This window comes from Gracilinanus agilis, chromosome 1 (genome assembly GCF_016433145.1).
Source record: "Gracilinanus agilis isolate LMUSP501 chromosome 1, AgileGrace, whole genome shotgun sequence".
Taxonomy (NCBI): domain Eukaryota; kingdom Metazoa; phylum Chordata; class Mammalia; order Didelphimorphia; family Didelphidae; genus Gracilinanus; species Gracilinanus agilis.
Genome location: NC_058130.1, coordinates 351,826,334 through 351,850,692, shown reverse-complemented (window position 1 = coordinate 351,850,692; position 24,359 = coordinate 351,826,334). Strand labels below are relative to the sequence as shown.

The following is a 24,359-nucleotide window of genomic DNA, read 5'->3' as shown; positions in this document are numbered from 1 at the left end:
GGAAACAGAACGTCAGTTGGAAGGACTGCAAAGGATGTTGAGTGGAAGCAGAAAAGTTTGCTGGAGACCTCTAAAGAGCCAAGATTTGGGTTGTTACAGGATTCAGGCATTTCCTAAGAGCCTGAGATCCCTACCATTGACTGTGGCATCACCCAGAGCCAGGGTCACTGGTTCCTGAGGGATTTGGACTCCATTCTGGGAGCGGATCCCAAACTCCCCCAAATCATTACCCTTGCCCTACAAAGGACCCTATCTTTCTTAAACTTAAAAGGATCATATAGGATAGTGAAAGACTTATTTGGGAAGGGGAGGAGAACTTGTGAGAAGCAGCCAGATCCCTGGCTCCTCACAAGGAAGGACCTCAGTGGACAGAATCAGTAGGGATCCTTAAATCCTCTATCCCATTCCTGTACCTGCCTCCTTGTTCTTTTCAATAAACTGTTTAGCACCCAGTGCAACTCTCAATAATATGGAAATAGGTCTTGATTGATGACACATGTTAAAACCAGTGGAAATGCGTGTTGGCTATGGGGGAGGAGGGTTGGAGGGGAGAGTAAGAGTATGAATCATGTAACCATGGAAAAATTTTCTAAAAAAACAAACAACAAACAAAACATTTAGCAGACAGATTATAGGAGTCAAAGGCTAATCACATCTTAAGGGTAAAGAGGGGCAAGGGGTCTGGGAGCAGTCTCACATGCAGAGCAACTGTTTCAGTCAGACCCCCTGAGATGTGGCAGCAGAGATGGAGAGGAGGCTTGTCAGTATTGGAGTCTCCTGCTTCACTGCCTGGGGTCCCCACTTATCTAACCTTGTAAGGAAGGGTTCCCTCTGTCTCCTGGGAGCCAGCACCCACCTCCAAACCATCATTAACTACTGGAGAAGCCCCTAGGTTGCCACAGTAATAGGGGAGTCATAGAAAAGGGAAGCTGAGAGACATTGATTGTCTGGCTCATCTTTCTGGTCATCTCTCTCCCTCCAGTTTACACCCTTATTACAATTTGGCAGAGCCAGCTTAGGTAGAGTACCCAAATAACTCCTGTAGAAAAAAAAAAAAATCAAACGCCTCTGTGAGGACCAGGTGGCATATTGTTTTGATAACCACTGCTTTATAGTACTGCTAAGCACCCTTCCTTCACATTTTTTCCCCCATTAGTTCCCTTGATATTCTTGATCTTTTATTCTTCCAAATGAACTTTGTTATAATTTTTTCTAATTCAATAAAAAAGTTTCTTCGTAGTTTTGTAGGTATGGCACTAAATAAGTAAATTAATTTGGGTAGGATTGTCAATTTTATTATATTAGTTCATCCCACTCAGGAACTATTGATGTTTTTCCAATTATTTAGATCCAGTTTTAATTGTGTGGAAAGTGTTTTTTGTAGTTGTGCTCATATAATTCCTGTGTTTGTCTTGGCAAATAGATTCCTAAATATTTTATATTGTCCAGAGTGATTTTAAATGGAATTTCTCTTTCTAACTCTTGCTGCTGAGTTGTGTTGGAAATATATAGAAATGCTGATAATTTATGTGGGTTTATTTTGTATCCAGCAGCTTTGCTAAAGTTGTTAATTATTTCCACAAGCTTTTTAGTTGATCCTCTAGGATTCTTTTAAGTATATCATCATATCATCTGCAAAGAGTAATAGCTTGGTCTCCTCATTATCTATTTTAATACCATCAATTTCTTTTTCTTCTCTAATTGCTACTGCTAGCATTTCTAGTACAATGTTAAATAATAGAGGTGATAATGGGCATCCTTGCTTCATTCCTGCTCTTATTGGGAAGGCTTCTGATTTATTCCCATTGCAGATGATGCTTGCTGATGGTTTTAAATATATACTGTTTATTATTTTTAGGAAAGGCCCATCTATTCCTATACTTTCTAGTGTTTTCAATAGTAATGAGTGTTGCATTTTGTCAAAGGCTTTTTCTGCATCTATTGAGATAATTATGTGATTTCTGTTTGGTTGTTGATAGGGTCAATTAAATGGATGGCTTTCCTAATATTAAACCAACCTTGCATTCCTGGAATAAATCCCACCTGATCATAGTGAATAATCCTTGTTACACTAAATATTTTAACCAAATTACTGTTTCATAATCTCATATTCCTGATGTGGAAATACAGACATTTTTCAGTTATTATTACTTATGGAGGGCAGCAGAGATATGGAACTCATTTTTTAAAAAGCATACAGATACATACATTTTTTAAATGGGGCTCTTTGATATTTTAGGATTTGCCATTTTGAAAATATAGTTGGGAAAGTCTACTTTTACCCTCAAACTGCCCCAAAACTCTAATTTGAGAACAGATATTTCAAACTGATACAAAGCAAGTCTTTCCTAGCTAATATTATCTAAAACAAAAGAAGCACTTTGTACTTAAGTGTATTTATTTTAGCACAGTGCTTTAAGTTAATAGAAGGCAGTTTGTGGCATTTTTCATCTTTGTATTACCTGAGGAGCTGAATCATATCAATCTTGGCATTCTTGCTATAAGTAAAATTAGAAGAAGGAAGTTGCAACTAAATGGAAAGATGGCTCACAGGTACTATTAGAAAAGGCCAAGAAAAGAATTGGTAGAGTAGGTTTTATCATATACCAGAAGGCAAATATACCGTTTAGTCACTATGTAGTATTAGTTAATGATAAGTATTTAAAATAAAATCCACAAGAAAAATTGCTGCTTATGAATCATTAGGTAAAAAAAATAAAAGTAGATAAATTCTACAAAGAATTTGTTTAAGACTCCAAATTAAATCAATGACAGTTTGTGATTTCAATGCAAAGATGTGAAAAAGTAATAAGGGGGAAAATATGTGAGTTAAGTGTAGCTTATGGAACCACAAGAGAGGTCAAAAAAATTTTAGTTTGTGGAAAGACCTCCAGGAATTGATGCAGAGAGAAAGGAGGAAAACCAGGAGAACATTGTACAAAGAGACTGATACACTGTGGCACAATCAAACGTAATGGACTTCTCAGGGACTTATGAGAAATAAAGCTATCAACATCCAGAGAAAGAACTGTGGGAGTAGAAACGCAGAAGAAAAACATATGATTGATCACATGATTTGATGGGGATATGATTGGGGATGTTGACTTTAAATGATCATTTTAATGAAAATGTTGATAATATAGAAATAGGTTTTGATACATGATACATGTAAAACCCAGTGGAATTGCTCATTAGCTCTGGGAGGGTGAAGGGTGGGGAAGGAAAGAATATGAATCATGTAACTATGGAAAAATATTCTAAATTAATTAATTAAATAAAATAATTAGTTTACACAGAAGCCTCATGCTTTTATATCAAGAACACATTCTTTAACAATGATTATTAGTTATTGCTCATGATGTGAACTAGGTAACACCAACAACAAATAAATACATTATGTTTTAATAGAAAAGTTTTGATATTAATGAGAATGTTATCTTTGAGTTAGCTTCTGGACCACTGATTCATCAAATAAGGATCAGGATTAACTTTGAGGAAAGACATGGTGCATAAATGAAACAATCCAACCCATAACTAAAGGAGAAAATGACAATCAGAAAACAATTACCACAATAAAGAGACCAAAACAGGCAACTAAGTGCCTCCATTGGTAAACATCTGCCTTGCTAAATGTAAGGAGATGGCTGGCCAAAGCTAACATTGAGTTAGAATATAAGATTCATGTAAAACTTTATAGAGGATGTTAAAATATTATGAGCAATTTTATCTCAGAAAGCAGAGTAAGATAAATGGTTGGTAATATCAACATTTTATTGGTATGACAGTGAGATACTTGATTTAATAGTCTCTAAAGAATTAAAAATGAATATCACATGGAGGACAATGTGATATGGTCTGAGAAGGTGTAGGCATGAGCAGGCAATAACATATAACCAGTGATTAACTATGAAGAATAAAAGAGGGGGCAGCAGGTTGGCTCAGTGGATTGAGAGCCAGGCCTAGAGACGGGAGGTTGTAGGTTCAAATTTGGCCTCAGACACTTCCTAGTTGTGTGACCCTGGGCAAGTCACTTAATCCCCATTGTCTAGCCCTTACCACTCTTCTGCCTTGGAACCAATATACAGTATTGACTCCAAGACAGAAGGTAAGTTTTTTTTTTTTAAATTTAAATTTAAATTAAAAAAAGGAATAAAAGATGTCATAAAGGTATTATATAACATGGAGAAAAGATGGTTTCGTTATGTTGCTAGGGTTAAGGATAACTACATAGCCATAGTATTCCAGCGGTACCATTTTGATATCAGAAGAAAATGAAGAGGACCTCCAGGAAATTGGGTAGTCATCCTGTGAATGTGAAGGAGGACATGGATAAGAAGCTGTATAGGATGGGAAGATAGGGATGGGATGCAATAGTTGAGGTGGACTTCCAAACTGATTAAACCATACATCCACTTGAGAATGTGAGTACTATATGACTAAGCTTAGATTTAACTCACTGGGTCACCATGAAATAAGCAGGTGAGAGGAAAAAAAGAGTACTACTGGCTCTTCCTCAAATTCACTATTCTAATTCCATCTTTCACACAAATTTTCCTCATCTCTGATTGAGAATGTTATCATAAGCAAGTAGGTGGCATCCTGGATCACTATGATTATTAATAATGTTCTGCTTAGGTGCTGCCTACTTCGTAAAGCCTTTACTAATTCCCTCCATTTACTAATTGGCTCTTGTTCCTCAAATTACTTTATATGTATTTATCTACATGAGTGTCACAAATACCTATAAGACAGAAGCCCCTTGAGGGCAGAGACTTTCCTTTCTGTCTTACATTTAATAGGCATTACATATTTTTTGAATTAAGTCTAGGGATTATGCAAAGAGTTGGCTCTATTATCTAAGTATTACAGAAAGTAGCAAATTCTGCTTACATTATTTTTTTCAGGTCACATGATGTCTTTGATCAACACAGAAAAACATTTAATATTTTATAAGAGAATACCAGAAATTCTTTCCTTGATGTCATGTCACTACTCCTTTTTAGCCAATATATTAATTTTTGAATTGTTGTATTATTAAAATCATAAAACTTAAAATTGTGAGAATTTGCTTCCTTTTTCTATGCCAGTAAAGAGATTTAAACTTGGGTCTTTTGCCTACAAAGCCAGTGCTCATTCCACCATACCATATTTGAATCTAGGCCTGCCACTTACTGCCTATATTCAGACAAATTAAATAATGTGACCATGGTATACAAAGCAGAAATGGGAGAGCTAGGACTTGAACTCCTAAGTTAGTCTTCTTTCTACTACTATATCATTTCGGTATAGCAGACTGAAATGCAAGAATGACTGAAAATACTTAAGTAGATTTTAATATGTTACCTGCAGTAGTCTCATTACTTAGAATAATGCCACTAACTTCATAATGGCTACCCTGAATCAACTGATAATGATTCATCCATCCTCTGGCCTCCAATACTATCCAGAAGCACATTATTTTTTTTCTAGCTCTAACCTGAGTGTCAGGAATCTATAATTATCAACTGGCATTTCCACCTAAAATACAAAATCAAGCTTGTTTTTCCATCTAAACCAGCTACCTCCTTCTGACTTATTTCTAACACTGGTACCACCATTTTCATCATTTTATCCAGTCTTCATTGTCTGTTTTGAAGCCTTGCTTTTATCTATTTTTTTTTTAACCCTTACCTTCTGTCTTAGAATCAATATTATGTATTGGTTCCAAGTTAGAAGAGCAGTAAGAGGTAGATAATTGGAGTTAAGGAACTTGTCACATAGCTAGGAAGTATCTGAGGTCACATTTGAATCCAGAAACTCTCTGGACCTGGATTTCTATCCAATGAGCCACCTTGTGGTCCCTTGATATTACATTAGATTCTCTTTCACATCTCATGTCCATTTGATTTATAAAGAAAGTACTACAGACATTGTTACCCTGGCTTTTTTAAAAATATTGACAATGAGGCTCAGAAGCTTAAATGACATGTCCCTTGGTGACCCAGCAAACAAAGTGTACACATTTTAAGGTTTTAAGTGCTTTTCAAATACAACAACCCCATAAAATGAGTCATACCAGTATGGTTGTCAGTATTTGAAAAGATGAGGTTAGTTATCCTCATGGTGCTTGCCCTTGGTCATATACAGAGTACATATTGCAAGCTGGACTAGAAGTTCAATGCTCTTTTCACTATACCAAGCTGGTTATCAAATCCCTTCAATTTTATCTCTGCAGCATCTCTTCACAACCACCTCCTCTTTTTTCTTCTGCATTCATCTCCCTTCGGTAGATAATAATGACTATTCATGCATACTACTATAATAGTCTTCTACCCTTCAATCAATCCTTCATTTCTCCAATGAATTCCTCAAACTGAAAGTAGGTTACATTACTTCTTTGCTCAAAAAAATTATAAACAGCCTGGGTAAAAGTTCACTCTTTCCTGGCATCCAAAGCATTACAATCTAATGTCACCCTGACTTGTAAACCTTATCTAGTACTGGTCAAAATGGCTATCCTTGTAACATAATTTTAGGCAACTTTTTCATTAGTACCAAAGGAACCCACCTACCATTCTATTATCTCCTGAATTCCTAACCATCATTTAAAAATGAAATTAAATGCCAACTCTTCCATTAAGTTTTTCATAATTCTTAAGTATAGTAAGAAATCTTTCTTCTGCAATCTCACATAAGTAGCAACTTGCATAAATCTCTAATGCATATATCATGTAGGATTTTATATAACTTTTTTGTTACACTTTCCTGAATCTCTGAGGACCAAAATGTAGAATGATCCTTGACTTACCAATACTCTACTTCCCCATTACATTGACAACACAGATTTGGGGAGATAGTTTATAAATTCATAGATTTAGAGATGAACGATATCTCAGATGTCATCTAGTCTAACCCTATTTTTATAGGTGAGCAAACTAAGGTCCATATATGTTAAGTGAGTTGCCAAAGGTCACACAGATATTCAATGCCCATCTCCAAGCACTGCACAATGAAGTGGATGATAAATACATGCTTGTTCAACTGATGAGTATATTTGCCAGAATGATACTTTAAAGCAGGTAGGGCAAGTATTTGCTAAGAAAACAGGCTCTGAGAAGTCTTTATTCAGAGGTATGTAGATAAGATTTCAAGGAGTCTATGAATTTAGATTGGGGGAAAAGACCTCTTTGTTTTCACTAACCCCTCATTAAACTGGAGCAGTTCCTCCAATTACTTAAAAGTATTATTGTATTATTTAGAAGAGGCATTGATAAGCTTCACCTGACTGGCAAAGGGGTTCATGGTACAGGGGAAAAAAGGTTAAGAACAGTGTTTAGGGAAATAGGATTTAGAGCCAGAAACTACTCTAACCTTTTTATTTCTCTAACCCTCTTTAAAAAGGGTTAGCAGATGCTCTGAGACATCAAATATCTACTATATTGCTCGAGGGTGGTGGTATGTAGAAAACATGTCAAAATCAGATTAATTAAAATGAGACCCTTGATCCCTAGACACGTTTCATTAAAAAAAAAAAAAGCATCATTGTTAAAAAAAACTAAAAAAATTCTCCTCCCTCCATCTTATCTACCTCCCCTCCCCCACCAAACATTTGTATACACACACCATATATACACATACACACATACTATATGCATACATAAATGCACACAGCATACACCTACCACATATATACACCATTCATACACATATATGCAATACTTAATACACAGGATAGATATATACTCATCTATCCATACAGGTATGCATGCACACCACATGCACAAATCACATGCATGCTTACACTCAAAATGCACACAGCACACAATAACATACACATACTTGTGCATGCATACATAACAAAATACACATGCATACCACACAATCGCACATATACACAAATAACATACATGCGAGTATACACACAAGTCATATACAGCACATATAGGATCACAAATTTATAATATTCATGCACATATATACGTAAAGTACAAAACAATCACACAAACCACACACATATACATGTATGTATACATAGTTATATACACACATTCAACTACCCACCTTCATACATCCACATAAATATGCACTACAAACAGAGGCACATGTGTTGTTTAGTTGAGTCCAACTCTTCATGACTACCTCCTGGACCATACTGCTCATGATTTTTTTTTTTTTTTTTTTGCAAAGATACAAGAGTGGTTTGTCATTTCCTTCCGTGGTGGATTTACAGCTAGTGTGAGGCCGCATTTGAACTCTAGTCTTTCCGACTATCCACTGAGTCACCTGGCTGTCTACGCCAGCATGTACATACCCAATATACACATGGTTCCAGTCATACAGGGGCACCGCATGCACACATACACAATACATTCAGCCACGCAGCCACTACCTTCATATCCACTTCAACACACATTCTTTCCTTCTCTGCTGCTAGCTCCGGGCAACGCGACACCTCCCCTTAATGCTCCAGGCCCACCCCTTTGCTCCCCACCACCCCAGGAGCAGTCACCTGGCAGGGCCATGGCCCGGGCCGGAGCAGCCTCCTCGTCCCCACTCGCGTGATCGCCACCGTCAACTTTACTTGGAAGACGCCGCTTCCGGTAGCTTTCGCCCAGCAGGCAGTTCGCTCTCAGCTTCCCCTCTCTTGCCTCCGCCTCCCCTTACAGGAGGGAGTCCCAAGGTAGACAAGAGAACGCAGCAGGCTCAGTTGCAGTTTCCGGGCGGAGGCAGAGGACAGAGCACTAGTCGCCCAAACCATTTCTGACATATCTTAAGGAGGGGGGAGAAGGGATAGGATTTCCCAGTCACTAGCCAAAGCGTGACTTAAAGCAAAAGATAGTTTCTTGAGAGTTTCAGTAGTTAAATTAATATTAATTTCCAGGGGATGATCAGACGGCTGTATTCGCTGTCTACCAGAGCATTTTCGCACAAGTCGAAGAATTACTCTCCACCCCCCCCCCCCTTTGCAAGGAGCGGTGCTCGGGACCAGGAGCAGTATGGCGGCCTCCTTACTCCGTTAGTACCTCATTAGGCTGTCTGCAGAAGAGGACTCGCAGTTGGGGTAGTAGCTTGAGCCGCTTCTAGTAGTTGACGGGCCGAGTCCACTGGGTTTTCCTTTCGCCGGGAGGCGCAGACTGCTGACCGAGTGCCTTCGAACCTCGTAAAGCACCGAGAAGGGACTTTCCCCTCCCCCGATAGCTCGCAGGGATGAGCAATATTTACATCCAGGAGCCGCCCACGAACGGAAAGGTGAGAGCTCGGGGAGGGGGTGGAGTAATGGAGTTGGGGTCCTCCAACGCTTTCCTGCTGGGGGAAGGGGTCAGGAGGTGGGGCGCGCGGGGTGCAATTCAGAGAACGTCGGCCTGAGGCTGAGGCTGAGGACTTGGTTTCGAATCCCGGCTCTGTCATTTACTAGCAGTGCAACTTTGGACAAGTCATTTAACTTCTTTCCTCATCTGTAAAATGACGAAGTTGAATTATATGATTGTTAAAGACCTTTTCTGATCCAAGTGCTTTAATCTAAAGGACGGAAAGGGGTCACAGTATTCATCACCCATATTCTGAGAACTCAAGTTAGACAAGGTGCTCAGATTTTAAAATCACACAGGGACTGGGCTGTCGACTTTCTTGTTCTCTCTCCTTCCCTCTCTGTCCTGCTGCCCTTTCCTGGACTTCACAACTTTTGAAAGAGGGAATTCTGAACCCATTCATGAACCCTTCCATCATTCTGGTGAAATCTGTGGACTTTTTCTCAGAATGGTTTTGAATATTTGTAAGAAATACTAAATTTCAGCTAGAGGTTAGTGGGAAAAAAAGATATAATTCCCCCCCCCCCCATCTAAGTTTATAAATCCCCCTCCCCCGAATCTATCCATTCCCCTAGGACCTAGGTAAAGATACCTTGCATCAAAAGAAGTCCAATCAAGTATTTATTAAGTGGCCACTAATGTTTCCAATGAAAGGCAGCTAGGTGGCACCATGCACACAACTCCAGGCTTGGAGACAGGAAGACCTGAGTTCAAATTTGACCTTAGACACTCACTAACCCTGTGGCCGGGTTTGCCTCCATTTTCTCCTCTGTAAAATGAGCTGGAGAAGGAAATGGCAAACAACTCTAGTATCTTTAGAAGACCTCAAATGAGATCACAGCCAGACATAACTGAACAACAAATGTTCCAGATGCTGGTGATAAAAGGAACTTTGATACAATCCAGTCCAACCCCATCCTTTTAACTATGTGAAAAAGGAGACAGAATGAAGTGACTTGTTTAAGGTCACATAGCAAGTAAACTGTTAGTCATTTAGGACTAAATGGGGCCTAGATTATGGAGGGCTAAACAGAGAATTTTGTCTTTAGTCCTGGAGGCATGGGAGTTCTGTTGTAAAGATCAAATGAGATAATATATAAAGTTCTTTCCAAACCTTAAAGCATTATATAAATGTCAGCTATTATTATTTGTAAAATTTGTAAAATATATTAGGTAATATATATCTTGAAGAACACTTCTAAAAATAAATTATAAAGTGTTATAAAATATGAGAGAATATGAATTCATATTTCTCCATGAGTAGTGAAGTATATCTTTGTGCTAGCATAAATTCTGAATCAGTAGAGCCCAAATTAATTAATTTTTCTGGAAATGTAAATGAGTTAATTAACTTTTTAATCAATCCAAAAGTTATTTCTGAGAACTGTCTTAGATACATTAATATATAATAAATAATAACTGAGTATTTAAAGTTATATTGACCACAACAGGAAAAGCCAAACTTTCTAATTTTTATTATAAAATGGAGCGAAGACATATAAGCTCCTTGAGGACCCAGATTGTCATGTTTTATATTTGTATTCACATTATGCCAGACAGTCCCTTGCACATGGTAGGTACTTGATAAACGTTTGTTAAATGAAAGAATGATTGAATGAATGTATGGATATATTGACCAGAGTGATTATAACACTGAACCAAATTCATACTTTTATTTAGTCATAATTTAATCTAATTTCTCAATTTTTTCCTAGGTTTTATTGAAAACAACAGGTGGTGATATTGACATAGAACTATGGTCAAAAGAAGCACCAAAAGCATGTAGAAATTTCATTCAACTTTGTATGGAAGGTAATAGTTACACAAATTTTTTTCTACAGGAAAAATTAATCATTAATTTAGAAAATGAATTTTCTGTTTTTGTATTTTACTTGCTAAACTGTAAATTCTTTGAGAGCAGGGCCTATGTCTTGGCTAAACTTATTATATTCCCCAGAGCCAAGTTCAATATTTTGCCCACAGCAGGATGCTTAATAAATGTTGAATTTCAGTTTTTATTCTTAAGCAGAGATGAGCCTTTTGTAAAGGACTCTTTTCCTAGGCAGTCTCCAATTTAAGAATAAATTCATTTCTCTAAGTTTTTTGTAGAAAAATTATTGCTAGGCCTTCAGAAGACATTTTCCTGAAGAACATTATTAATTGCTTTTACATTTTCAGGCATGTCCACAAAAAAACTATTTATACTGTTGTATATCCCATGTATAATGTTATACTAATAGTGTCGAGATATATCATTTTGCTGAGGTAGATTGGAGATGAAAGAAACATCAGGCAAAGAGACCAATTAAAAGACTATTTCAACAATCCAGGAAAGAAGTGACAAGAACCTGAATTATGGTGGTGGCTCTATTGTGAAGAGAAAGAAACATTTGTGAAGAATGTTGTAGAAGTAGAGTTGACAAGGCTTCACAGTTGATTGACTTTGTGTTGTGAGGAAGTCAGAGGTAACTCTGAGGCATGAATCTAAATGACTAGAAGGATTATTTTTTTCTTCATTAGAAATAAGCAAGTATGGAGGAATAACACAGGAATACAGAGGAAGTTAATGTGTTTTGTTTGGAACAATTTGAGTTACAACTGCATATGAGACGTCCACATGTCTCATATCCTCATCCTCATAAGCACATGGTGTTGTAGTAATGAAGTTCATGAGAAAGAGTAGAAATTACAAAATGATAGTCTGAAAAAAATTGTCTCTTCCCTGATTAAGAATTGACAATGACTTCCTTTTGCCTCTAGGATAAAATGCAAAATAACTCCTCTGCTTGGTATTGGAAGACCTTCACTCTCTACCTTCCCAACCTTATTTCACTTTTTACATTCTGGTGGCTAGCTAAACTGGTTTCCTTGATGCCTCTCATTCTCTGAATACCCTCTCCCATCTCTAAGCCTTTGACATGCTGTTTTGTATATGTATCATGTCATCTTTCTTCACCTCTTCCTCCTAGAAATCCTCTGATCAGCTTGATAGCTATATCCCAGTGATGGTCAAACTATATCCTGGGGCCAGATGGGCCTCCCTGAAATGTTCTATCTTGCCTCCGGACATTATTCCTAATCTGACGAATACAATGAGTAGGATACAATACAATGAAACTTCAAAAGAGTTCCCTTAGAAACAGACTTACACATGAGCATTTCCTTTCCTTTGGCCCCCTCTTTAAAAGTTTGCCCACCACTGGATTATATGATCCTTGAAGTTTCTACTAACTTTGAAATTCTGTGATTTTGTGATGCCTCTAGTTGTTCTCTTCCACTTCAAACTATTCTGTGTTTTATCCCTGTAGTAGAATATTTGCTTCTGTTTTCTTTTTACTCCCAGCACCTAGAATGGTACCAGATATATAAGTGATACATAAACACGTGCTGAGTGAATGTTGAAAAATATTGTAGAAAGGAATATTAATAGAATCTAATGAAAGTATCAAAATCCACAAACAAAAGCCAATAAAGCTAAAATTAGAAGGCAAGCAAGAAATTGGGGAAACATTTATAGCAAGTTTCTCTGATTAAGGTCTCATTTCGTAAATATATAGAGAAGTGATCCACAAGTATAAAATAAGAGCCATTCTTCCATTGATAAATGGTCAGAGGATGTGAACAGTTTCAGAAGAATTCAAAACTCAATAGTCATATTAAAAAAGTGCTTTAAATCCCTACTAGTAAGAGAAATGCAAATTAAAATTGCTCTGAGGTACAAGCTTACATATTTCAAATTGACTAACGTGACAGAAAGGGAAAAGGATAAATGCTGGAGAGGTTATTAAAAAATAGGTATTGGTGGAATTGTGACCAAGTCCAATTATTTTGGAGAACAATTTGGAACTATGCCCAAAGGACTAGAAAATTGCATACTCTTTGACGCAATAATACCAATATTATATCTGTATCCCAAAGTGATTTAACAAAAAGACAAAGGACCCATATATGCAAAAATAAGTATAGCAGCTCTTTTTATGGTGGCAAAGAATCAGAAATTGAGAGGATACCCATCAATTCCAAATAATGACTGAACAAGATGTGATGTATTATTGTGGCGGAATACTAGTGGGGTTATTTCAGAAAAACCACTTATGAAATGATGCAATATAAATGAGTAAAACCAGGAGGATATTGTATAGATTAACAACAATATTCTAACAATTATCAACTGAGGAAAACTTCGCTATAGCATTAGTATACAGTGATCTATGAGAATTCCAAATGATTCATGATGAAAAATGTTAACCTAATAGTTTTAGCAATAAGAGAAGAAAAAGAAATTGAAGAAGGTAGAGTAGGCAATGAATCAACTAAACTATCACTCTTTGCCTATATGATGGTATACTTAGAGAATCCTAGAGAATCAACTAAAAAGCTAGTTGAAATAATTCATAACTTTAGCAGAGTTGCCAGATACAAAATAAACCCACGTAAATCATCAGAATTTCTACATATTTCCAACAAAGTCTAGCAGTTAGGGTTAGAAAGGGAAATTCCAGTTAAAATCAGTAGGCGATATAAAATGCCTGAGAATCTGTTTGTCAAGATGAACACAGGGATTATATGAATACAATTACAAAAGACTTTTTACACAAATAAAATTAGATCTAAACAATTGGAAACATTAATTGCTCATGCTTAGGCTGAACTAATAGAATAAAAATGTCTCATATATATGTATGTATATATATATATATATATATACATATATATATATATATAAAGAACTAAGCCAAATTTATAAGACTACAAGTCTTTCCCCAGTGAACAAATGGTCAAAGGATATACATAAGCAGTTTTCAGATAAAGACATCAAAGCTATCAATAATCATATGAAAAAATGTTCTAAATTCCTTTTGATTAGAGAAATGCAAATTAAAACAACTCCGAGGTACTACCTCACATATATCAGATTGAGCAATATGACATTAAAGGAAAGTGATAAATGTTGGAGGAGAAATGGCAAAATTATGAAACTAATGCATTGTTGGTATAGTTGTGAACTGATCCAAGGGTTCTGGAGGGCAATTTGGAACTATGTCCAAAGAATTACAAAGCAATGCATACCCTTTGATACAGTAAATAGCAAAGAGAATAAAAGGGGAAAAGACCAGGTTGTATAAAAATATTCATAACTGCTCTCTTTGTGGTGGCAAAAAATTAGAAATTGAAGTGATGTCCCTCAATTGGGGAATGGCTGAATAAATTCTGGTGTAAGATGATGATGGAATACTATTTTTTTTTTATGCCCTTCTGTGTATTGACTTATAGGTGGAAGAGTGGTAAGGGTGGGCAATGGGGGTCAAATGACTTGCCCAGGGTCACACAGCTGGGAAGTGTCTGAGGCCGGATTTGAACCTAGGATCTCCCATCTCTAGGCCTGGCTCTCAATCCACTGAGCTACCCAGCTGCCCCCTGGAATACTATTTTGCTGTAAGAAATGATGAACAGACTGGTTTCAGAAAGAACTTACATGAACTAATGCAGAGTGAAATAAACAGAACCAAGAGAACATTGTACATAATAGTAGCAATATTGTGGAATGATCAACTGTGATAGACAGCTGCTCTCAGCAAAAAATTAAATAATTAAGCAAACAAACAAATAAATAAAAGATCCAGGGCAATTTTGAGTGTCTTATGACAAAGAATGCTATCCATCTCCAGAGAAAGAACTGTTGGAGTGGGAATGCAGATGAAAGCATACAATTTTTTTACTTGTTTTTTTTTGGGGGGGGTTGTTTTATATGATTATCTACTTATAAAAATGAATAATATGGAAATATTTTTTCATGATATGTATGTAACCCAGAATTAATTGCTTACTAATTGCTCTGGGAAGGGAGAGAGAATGGAGAAAAGGAGACAGTTTAGACCAGGGATTCCCAAAGTGGGCGCCACTGCCCCCTGGTGGGTGCTGCAGCGATCCAGGGGCGGCGGTGATGGCCATAGGTGCATTTGGGGGTGGTGAATAACTGTAAGGGGGCGGTGATAGTATGTGACAGGGTTCACTAAGTAATATTTTTTCTGGAAAGGGGGCGGTAGGCCAAAAAAGTTTTGGAACCACTGGTTTAGATCATATAACTTTGGAAAACTAATCTGGTAATTTATTATTACATATAATTGGTTTAAAAAAAAGCCATGAAAAATGCTAACTACCTCCAGAAAGAGAACTGAGGACAGTTTGAAACATTTTTTTTCCAATGTCTTATCTTTTTTGGTGGCATAGCAAATATGGGCATGTGTTTTGATTGACTTTGGGTATAATGGGTATCATACTGCTTGTCTTTTCAGTGATTGGGAGAGGATCTTGAGGGACAGAATTTAGAATTAAAAATTTTTTAAAAAGTGAATGGGAAAATATTTTAAAAAATATTGTAAAAAATTTAAAAAAGTGAATGGAAAAAATATTTTCAAAAGCTTAGGAACCAAATATCCTTTTCTCCCTCTCTTTCTCTCAAAGTGGTATTTACAGGAATAATATCTAAAGATAGACTAGGAAAACAAAATGACTTATTTTTCTGGAGCCATGAAATTCATTCTTGTTTACTTGGCAGATTACAAATGGAGGATGGGTGGGAAACAGAGTAAAAGAAAAGGGAGGGGATATGTCTACTGCTGTAGATCCTTCAAGGATGAAAGTGCAGGGAAATGCTTTGAGGGCATGGCAGGACTCGGGCTGGATATGGAAGAAAGAGTAGAACTTTGGTAAAAAAGGAGTAGAAGAACATTCTGAGCTGAGGAGAAGGTATGAACAGAGGTGAGCAATGGGAACATTTGAAAGCAGTGACCAATGTGGTTAGAGCAGGTAGTTCCCACAGTAAAATAGTAGGGAATAATGTAAGAGTCAGTTGTACAAGGTCACAAATGCCTCACTAAGGAGCTTAGACTTTATAGGATCATGATTTAGAGTTGGAAGAGATCTTAGAGCCTTTTTGTCTGATCTTTACAGATAGGGAAACAGGTCCAGAGATGTTAAGGGACTTTCCCCAGGTCACAAAAGGAGGAAATCTGTAAGTATAAGGATGATATTAGAAAATAAGTATTGTTAATTTCAAAAAGAGCTGAGAGAGAGTGCGTTAATTTTAAATGCTGAAAGTTTAACTGTTTTCCTGTGACAGTTACTCTCTCTGGGTCTGGCAGTTTTGACAGTCTCTGGCAGTTGGCAGAGTTACACAGGGGTATTTTTCTCTTTCAGAGCTGGAGAAGGTAACATCTTTGCCTCTCTCTCTATTTGAGTGAAAAACCTGAAGGAGCTTACTGTTTTCTTTTCCAACTTGGGAAACACTATTGATTATTTATTACTGTTTATAGATTGATTAAACTCTGAGAAGATGAAAGAAACCTTGGTCTTTGGTTTGGACTCTGAGTCTGTTAAGGCTCAGAGTCCTAATTTGATTCTTGTTGAGACTCAACCAGCTAGCCTTTGTTATTTTTATAACTTAAAGGTGAAGTTAAGAATTAAAAGGATAATAGTGGTAGTTTTCTTTAGAATAGTATTAATTTGAGTTAGTCAGATAAGGGAGGATTAGTATAGCCTGTGAAACACAGGAGAAGTGGTTCCTTGTGGAACCAGGGAGTTATTTGGGTGGAGTTAGAATCCCTTAGAATTAGAAATCCTTTTTATTCTTATACATTTTAAATAAATAGTTTATTTTTCTATTAATAAGAGTCTCTTTAGCTTTCCTTGTGCCTGGCCCTGAGGAAGTTCATCTATGAGCTTCACTTTATCACTGAATATATTTTTGATTACATTTATCAAAAGCATCTGAAATAATTTTGAACCTTTATTTCCATAGTTTTTGCCCTTTATTTTTGTAGCTCACCCCACTATTATTTTTACAGTATCAGAAGTGGTTGTATACTGGGGAACCCAGGGCAAAGCAGTGTTTTAGAGAAGACTAATTTAGTGAGACAGGTAACCGAAAGAAAAGATCAAAAATGGGAAAGCCAGATTTTCCCAATAGTTTGAGGTATGAAATGTTAAGAGCCTGGACTGATATATTAGCAATAATTAAAGAAGGAATGAATGCAAAGGGTAAAATGAGAATTTAGTGACTGAATTTGAGGAGAAAGGACATAGAGGAATCAAAATTGACTCCAAATTTTTTAAAATAATCATTTGAGAGGATTATCATATTAACAGAAATAGAGGAGGCTATGGAAGGATCTGGTTGGATGGGAGGAGGAGGAAGGGATAATGTTTGTTTTTGACATAATGAATTGCAGGTCATTGTCTGATACCCAAACGGAGATGTGCAGTATACTGTGACAGAAAATTAGTACTCATCAAAGGCCAAGGGCTGGAAATGCTGGCTTAGAAGTAATCTGCCTTGAGGTTATTGAGTGTGAAAGCTGAATACATAGAAAACTAAGTCCTTAGAGAGAGGATACGGCTAGACCTTAGATAGTATTCACTTATAGGGATAGGAGAAGGAAATGGAGTAGAAATAAGATTTAGAGGTATGATCAGAACAATGGCCTATAGTTCCTTCTGGCTTTAAATTTTTGATCCTCTGTTTCCAGTGTAATGTCATATACATTTGAGATTGTTAGTCTAAACCAAAGGTATCAAACTGATGGTCTATCTGTCCTGCTGAATACTCAAGTGTACAAAGACCAGATTAAAATGTAATTGGGAAATGTTTAACAAAATAATTAAAATACAATACAGCATAATGCTACTTTGTGCCTTTCCTAAATGAAGTTGTTAAAATTATGTTCAAAAAATGTAATAAGAAAACCTATCTGCCTTTCTAGACTATGGCCCTTGTAAAAGGCTGTAACTGTAAAAGGCTGTTTGGCAGTTAATGGCTAATTGGGAGACTGGCGCCACACAGGGGAATAAACACAGTGGGGAACACACACAAATCCCACTAGGGAAAGGAATGTAATACTAAATAAAAGGAAATACACAGGGGAATTGGGAAATAGGTGGTGAATGAAGGAATAACAGTTTAGCTGAGTACCAGGTAGTTTAACTGACAACTCCAAACTAGCCAGGGAAAGGTAATTCTGTAGGATCTTGGTATTGGAGGAGAGTACAAACAGGAAACTTGCAAAAAAAAAGAGTTTAATGTTATAATTAAAGGGTAGGTGATCAAACTAACAGCTAGGGATGAAACCAAGGGGATGGAGGTTGGGAATCACTACACTATTACTATGGCAGACAGTCAGGACAAGACTGGCTGGTCAGAAAGGGAAAAGGATTTCTCACTAAGATGTCCTCTTCAGCTACACAGATGAAATCAGCTTACTCAAACCCAGGTATCATAGATATCAAAGCAATTAATCCACAGTATGAAGTTAGGGAGATGAATATATCTGCATGCAGATATTAATTCTGTGCTCAACCTGAACTTCCTTGGCTTGATAGATGTTTCTTGATGGAGACAACCCACTTTTCCAGGCTCTTCACTTAGACAGTTAAGCCATCCAACCCAACTGCCATTTCCAGAGTTTCAGAAAAAGTCCCTCCTCTGACCAGTGTTCCATCTTTGGAATTCTCAGGCCATGCCTGTCAGCACTTGCCTGCTTTTTGTTCCTTACTCAAAGAAATTCTTATTTTTCCCTATAACACCCTTGATGTAGTACCCAGGAACAAAGAAATGGGGAATCCCTCTCCCAACCTCTTTTCCATACCATCATAGTGGTTTAGACCAATGTTATCAAACTCAAACAGAAACATATCCTTGCACACACAAACACAAACTAGCCGATCCTTGTCCTCAAAGATCCTCCATTCTTGGTGGGGTGTTGGGTGGCAAAGAGTATAAGTTTTTCCTAATAAGAATATATTTAGAAAAAGATAAATTATTTTATTCAAAAGGCACTCAGGGACTTCTGGGGTTAAGATGGCCCCAGAGTAGAAGCAACACTCTTCCTCTTCTCTCCACTGACCAATATAAAGTGCCTCAAAAGGACAAAACCAAAATCAGATGAGACAAGGGGTTCCACTTTAGAGTGCAGCATCGAAGGTAGGCAGAGTTTGGGCATTTCCACACAAAAATAGGGCCAAATTACTCCCACCAAAGTGTGAGCTCATTACCTCTCCCCCTCTACAGAGCCAGAGTCGGAGCAAGCACAGGGCAAACTCTAGGTTCTCAGGGGGCTGGCTGAGGACACCACAAACTTAACCCCAAGAGCAGTGAGACTTGGGACCCTAGGAGGCTGAGGAATGTGGAGCTTGGGTGCAGAGATAGGGCAGGGCTGTATACAACAGACACCGACTCAAAAAATAGCCTCAGGGAAAAAAGCTCTTTGGAGCTTAATACAAAGACTTGCCTACCGTCCTTACTCAGACTTTTGTGGCCAATCTCTAGGTTCTCAAGGGCTGGCTGAGGACACCACAGACTTACCCTTTAGAGCAGCGAGACTTAGGACCCCAGGAGGCTGAATGCAGACCTTGGGTGCAGAGATAGAGGAGAGACAGATGGCACACAGCAGATGCCTTAGAGACTGGAAAAATAGTCTCAGGGCAAAAACCACTCCGTAGCTCGATACACAGAGAGCCTGCCATCTTCACTCAGACTTCTGGCTGGGAAGGAAAGGAAAAACCAAAATGAAATCAGGCTGGAATTGGAGAACCAAGTTAAAAAGATAGGAGAAACTTGCCAAGAAAAGTGGGAAATAGTTCAAAAAGAAAATAATAGTTTAAAAGACAGAATCTCCCACTTGAAAAGAAGCAGCCAAGAAATGAAATGAACTGATAAACAAATTGAAGACCAGAAAAGACCTACTGGAAGCCATGAAAAGCAGGATAGACCAAATCAAAAAGGAAAATTAAAAAAAAATCATAGTTGTAAACCAGTCTTTAAAGACCAGAATTGGGCAAGTATAAGATAATGATCTCAAAAGACAGCAAGAATTAATAAAGCAACGTCAAGAGAATGACAAAATAGAAGGAAACATGAAATATCTCACTGAGAAAATGACTGACCTGGAAAACCAATCTAGAAGAGACAATTTGAAAATCATCAGTCTACCTGAAACCTAGAAATAAACAGAAATCTTGACATCATATTACGAGAAATTAGCCAAGAAAACTGCCTTGATGTTCTTCAACAAGAGGGCAAAATAGACATTGACAGAATCCATAGATAACCCTCTACATTAAATCCTCAAAAGACAACCCCCAGGAATGTAATTGCCAAATTCAAGAGCTTCCAAGCTAAGGAGAAAATATTACAAGAAACCAGAAAGAGACAATTCAGATATCGAGAAACACCAATCAGGATTACATAGGATCTGACAGCCTCCATACTAAAGGACAGCAAGGTTTGGAACATGATATTCAGAAAGGCAAGAGAATTGGGTCTACAACCAAGGATCAACTACCCATCAAAATTGATTATATATCTCTAGGGGAAAGTATGGGTATTCAACAAAATAGAGGATTTCCAAATATTCATAAAGAAAAGACCAGAACTAAATAGAAAATTTGATATCCAAATACGAAAATCAAGAGAAACATGAAAAGGTAAATAAGGAAGGTGAGGGTTACAAGTAACATCACTGCCCTATACTGACATTAGAAGAATTATTTGTAGGTAGAGGTTGGTTTAAGGTGATATGCAAAAAAAAAAAAAAAAAAAAGAAGAAGAAGAAAAGGGGGGAATAGAAGATGGCACCAAGAGAAACTTGAAGGAGTAAGAAAAATAAGATAATCTATACCACAGAAAGAGGTGCATGGGTGGGGGGGAAGGGGAAAATACTATTATAAGAAAGAGAGGAAGAGAGTGCTAATAGGTAATACTCAAACCTTACTGTCAATGGAATCAATTCTGAGAGTGAAGAGCAGCTAAATCCATTGGAGTATCAAATTCTATCTTACCCTACAGGAAAGTTGAGAGGGAAAAACCAAGAGGGGAGAGTGGGAAAGGGACTACAAAAAGGGAGGAAAACAGAGGGGGAAGGAAATTCAACAGACCCTAAAAAAAAGAGGGGAATAAAAAAGGGAGAGGGCAGAAAGGGAAGTAAAATAAAGATGGAGATTAGGGGAACTGATTAAAAGCAAACCACTGGTATAGAAGGAAATAGCAAAAGAAGAAAGGGCAGGACTAGGAGAGGAAATCAAAATGTTGGGGAATACACAAGTGGTAATCATAACTCTAAAACGGAAGCAAATAACAGAGTGGACTATAAAATCCTCTCATGTTATCTATAAGAAACACATATGAGGCAGGTAGACACCCACAGGGTAAAGGTAAGAGGCTATAGCAAAATCTGTTGGGCATCAACTTAGAAAAAGAAGGTAGGAGTCGTAATCATGATATCTGACAAAGCCAAAATAAAAAATAGATTTGATTAAAAGAGATAGAGAAGGTAATTACATCCTGATAAAAGGCAATATAGACAACGAGGAAATACCAATACTCATTATGTATGCACCAAATGGTATAGCAACAAGATTTCTAAGGGGGAACGTAGTGGAGCTTAAGGAGGAAATAGATAGTGAAATATTGATCCTAAAAAGGATGGTGTTGATTATGTTATTTCCTTACCTACTGCAACACATTTTCTACTTCCCTTCTTATAATAGTAAAACTATACTAGTGGGAGACCTGAACCATCCTTTATCAGATCTAGATAAATCAAACCTAAAAATAAGAAAGAGGTAAGAGATGTGAATGAAATCTTAGAAAAATTAGAGTTAATAGATATGTGGAGAAAAATAAATAGGGACAAAAAGGAATGCACATTCTTTTCAGCAACACATGGTATATTTACAAAGATTGACCATGTCCTAAGGCATATAAACATGGCAAACAAGTGCAAAAGAGGAGAAATAATAAATGCAACCTTTTCAGATCATAATGCAATAAAAATAATAATTAGTAAAGGTAAATGGAGAGGCAAATCAGAATTAATTGGAAATTAAATAATATAATTCTCCAGAATTGGTTAAAGAACAAATTATAGAACCAATTAATAATTTCATTGAAGAGAATGACAACAATGAGACATCCTATCAATACCTATGGGATACAGCCAAAACAGTACTCAGGGAGAAATTAATATCCTGGAGTGAACATATTAACAAATTAGGGAGGGCAGAGATCAATGAATTGTATATGCAAATCAAAAAACTAGAAACAGAACAAATTAAATATCTCCAGATAAAAACTAAATCAGAAATCCTAAAAATTAAAGGAGAAATTAATAAAATCAAGAGTAAAAGAACTATTGAATTGATAAATAAGACTAGAAGCTGGTATTTTGAAAAAAACAGATAAAATAGACAAAGTACTGGTCAATCTAATAAAAAAAAAGAAAGAAGAAAACCAAATTGACAGTATCAAAGATGAAAAGGGAGACCTTACCTCTAATGAAGGGGAAATTAAGGCAATCATTAAAAACAATTTTGCCCAATTATATGGCAATAAATATAGCAATCTAGGAGATATGAATGAATATTTACAAAAATACAAATTGCCTAGATTAACAGCAAAAGAAATAGAATACCTAAATAATCCCATATCAGAAAAAGAAATTGAACAAGCTATCAAAGAACTCCCTAAGAAAAAATCACCAGGGCCTGATGGATTCATAAGTGAATTCTATCAAACATTTAAGAACAACTAATCCCAATACCTGAGAAACTATTTAACGAAATAAACAAAGAAGGAGTTTTATCAAATCCCTTTTATGACACAAATATGATTCTGATTCTAAAGCCAGGCAGATCAAAAACAGAGAAAGAAAACTACAGACCAGTCTTCTTAATGCACATAGATGCAAAAATCGTAAATAGAATACTAACAAAAAGACTCCTGCAAGTGATCACGGGGGTGATTCATTATTAGGTGAGATTTACACCAGGAATGCAAGGATGGTTCAATATTAGGAAAACCACCTACATAATTAACCACATTAACAAGCAAACCAACAAAAATCACATGATTATTTCAATAGATGCTGAAAAAAACCTTTGACAAAATACAACACTCATTCCTATTGAAAACACTAGAAAGTATAGGAATAGAAGGATCTTTCCTAAAAATAATAAACCATGTATTTAAAGCCATCTGCATTGGGGATAAATCAGAAGTCTTCCCAATAAGATCAAGATTGAAACAAGGATGCCCATTATTACCTCTATTATTTACCATGGTACCAGAAACACTAGCAGTAGCAATTAGAGAAGAAAAAGAAATTGAAGGTATTAAAACTGGCAGTGAGGAGACCAAGCTATTGCTCTTTGCAGGTTATATGATGGTCTTCTTCAAAAATCCTAGAGAATCACCTAAAAAATTAGTGGAAATATCAACATTAGCAAAATTGCAGGATACAAAATAAACTCACATAAATCATCAGTATTTCTATATATCCAACACATCCTGACAGCAAGAGTTAGAGAAATTCCTTTTAAAACCACTCTAGACAATATTAAATATTTAGGAATCTATTTGCCAAGAGAAACATAGGATTATATGAACGCAACTACAAAACACTTTGTATATAATTAAAACTAGATTTAAACAATTGGAAAAACATTAATTTTTCATGGGTAGGACAAATGTTAAAAGGGAAATTGGGAGATCCTGTATGATGAATGTAATGAATGACCAGAGTTTAGTGTAACCTGATAGGACAGGATATCTCCCTTTGAGACCAAGACCAAAGATGGAGGATTCTCAATCTTTAACCAGTATAAACAGGTGGAAAAAAACCACAGCTATCTGTAGCAGGTGCAGAGAAACCCCTTAGGAGAGTGATGGGCAATTTTTTTAAAGAAGGGGCCAAAGGAAAGGAAATGCTCATCTGTCAGTCTGTTTCTAAGGCAACTCTTTTGAAGTTTCATTGTATTGTATCCTACTCATTGCATTCATCACATTAGGAATAATGTCAGACAGGCCAGATAGAATATTTCGGGGTGCCCCCATCTAGCCCGGGGGACATATTTGCCCATCTTTGCTTTAGGATATGGAATAGACTTTTGGCTAAGACTTGGATCAACCTAATCCTCCAAGGGTTCCCTCTTCTACCACAGACAGGTAACCTGGGAAAGAAATCAAAATGGATTACTGGGAATTTTGCTATACCCATCCAGTTGGGAACAATCTCAACC

The 24,359-nt window shown here is 36.8% G+C and overlaps 1 protein-coding gene across 1 annotated transcript in view; it reads left to right on the top strand.

Moving 5' to 3' along the window:
* The first annotated feature begins 8,708 nt into the window (after positions 1-8,708).
* Positions 8,709-24,359, top strand: part of CWC27 (CWC27 spliceosome associated cyclophilin) — a 348,895-nt gene continuing 333,244 nt past the window's right edge. Inside the window, exons 1-2 of the mRNA XM_044663601.1 lie at positions 8,709-9,228; positions 11,003-11,099. Coding sequence (XP_044519536.1) covers positions 9,187-9,228; positions 11,003-11,099 — 139 coding nt within the window. The 5' untranslated portion in view covers positions 8,709-9,186. The remainder of the gene's footprint in view (positions 9,229-11,002; positions 11,100-24,359) is intronic.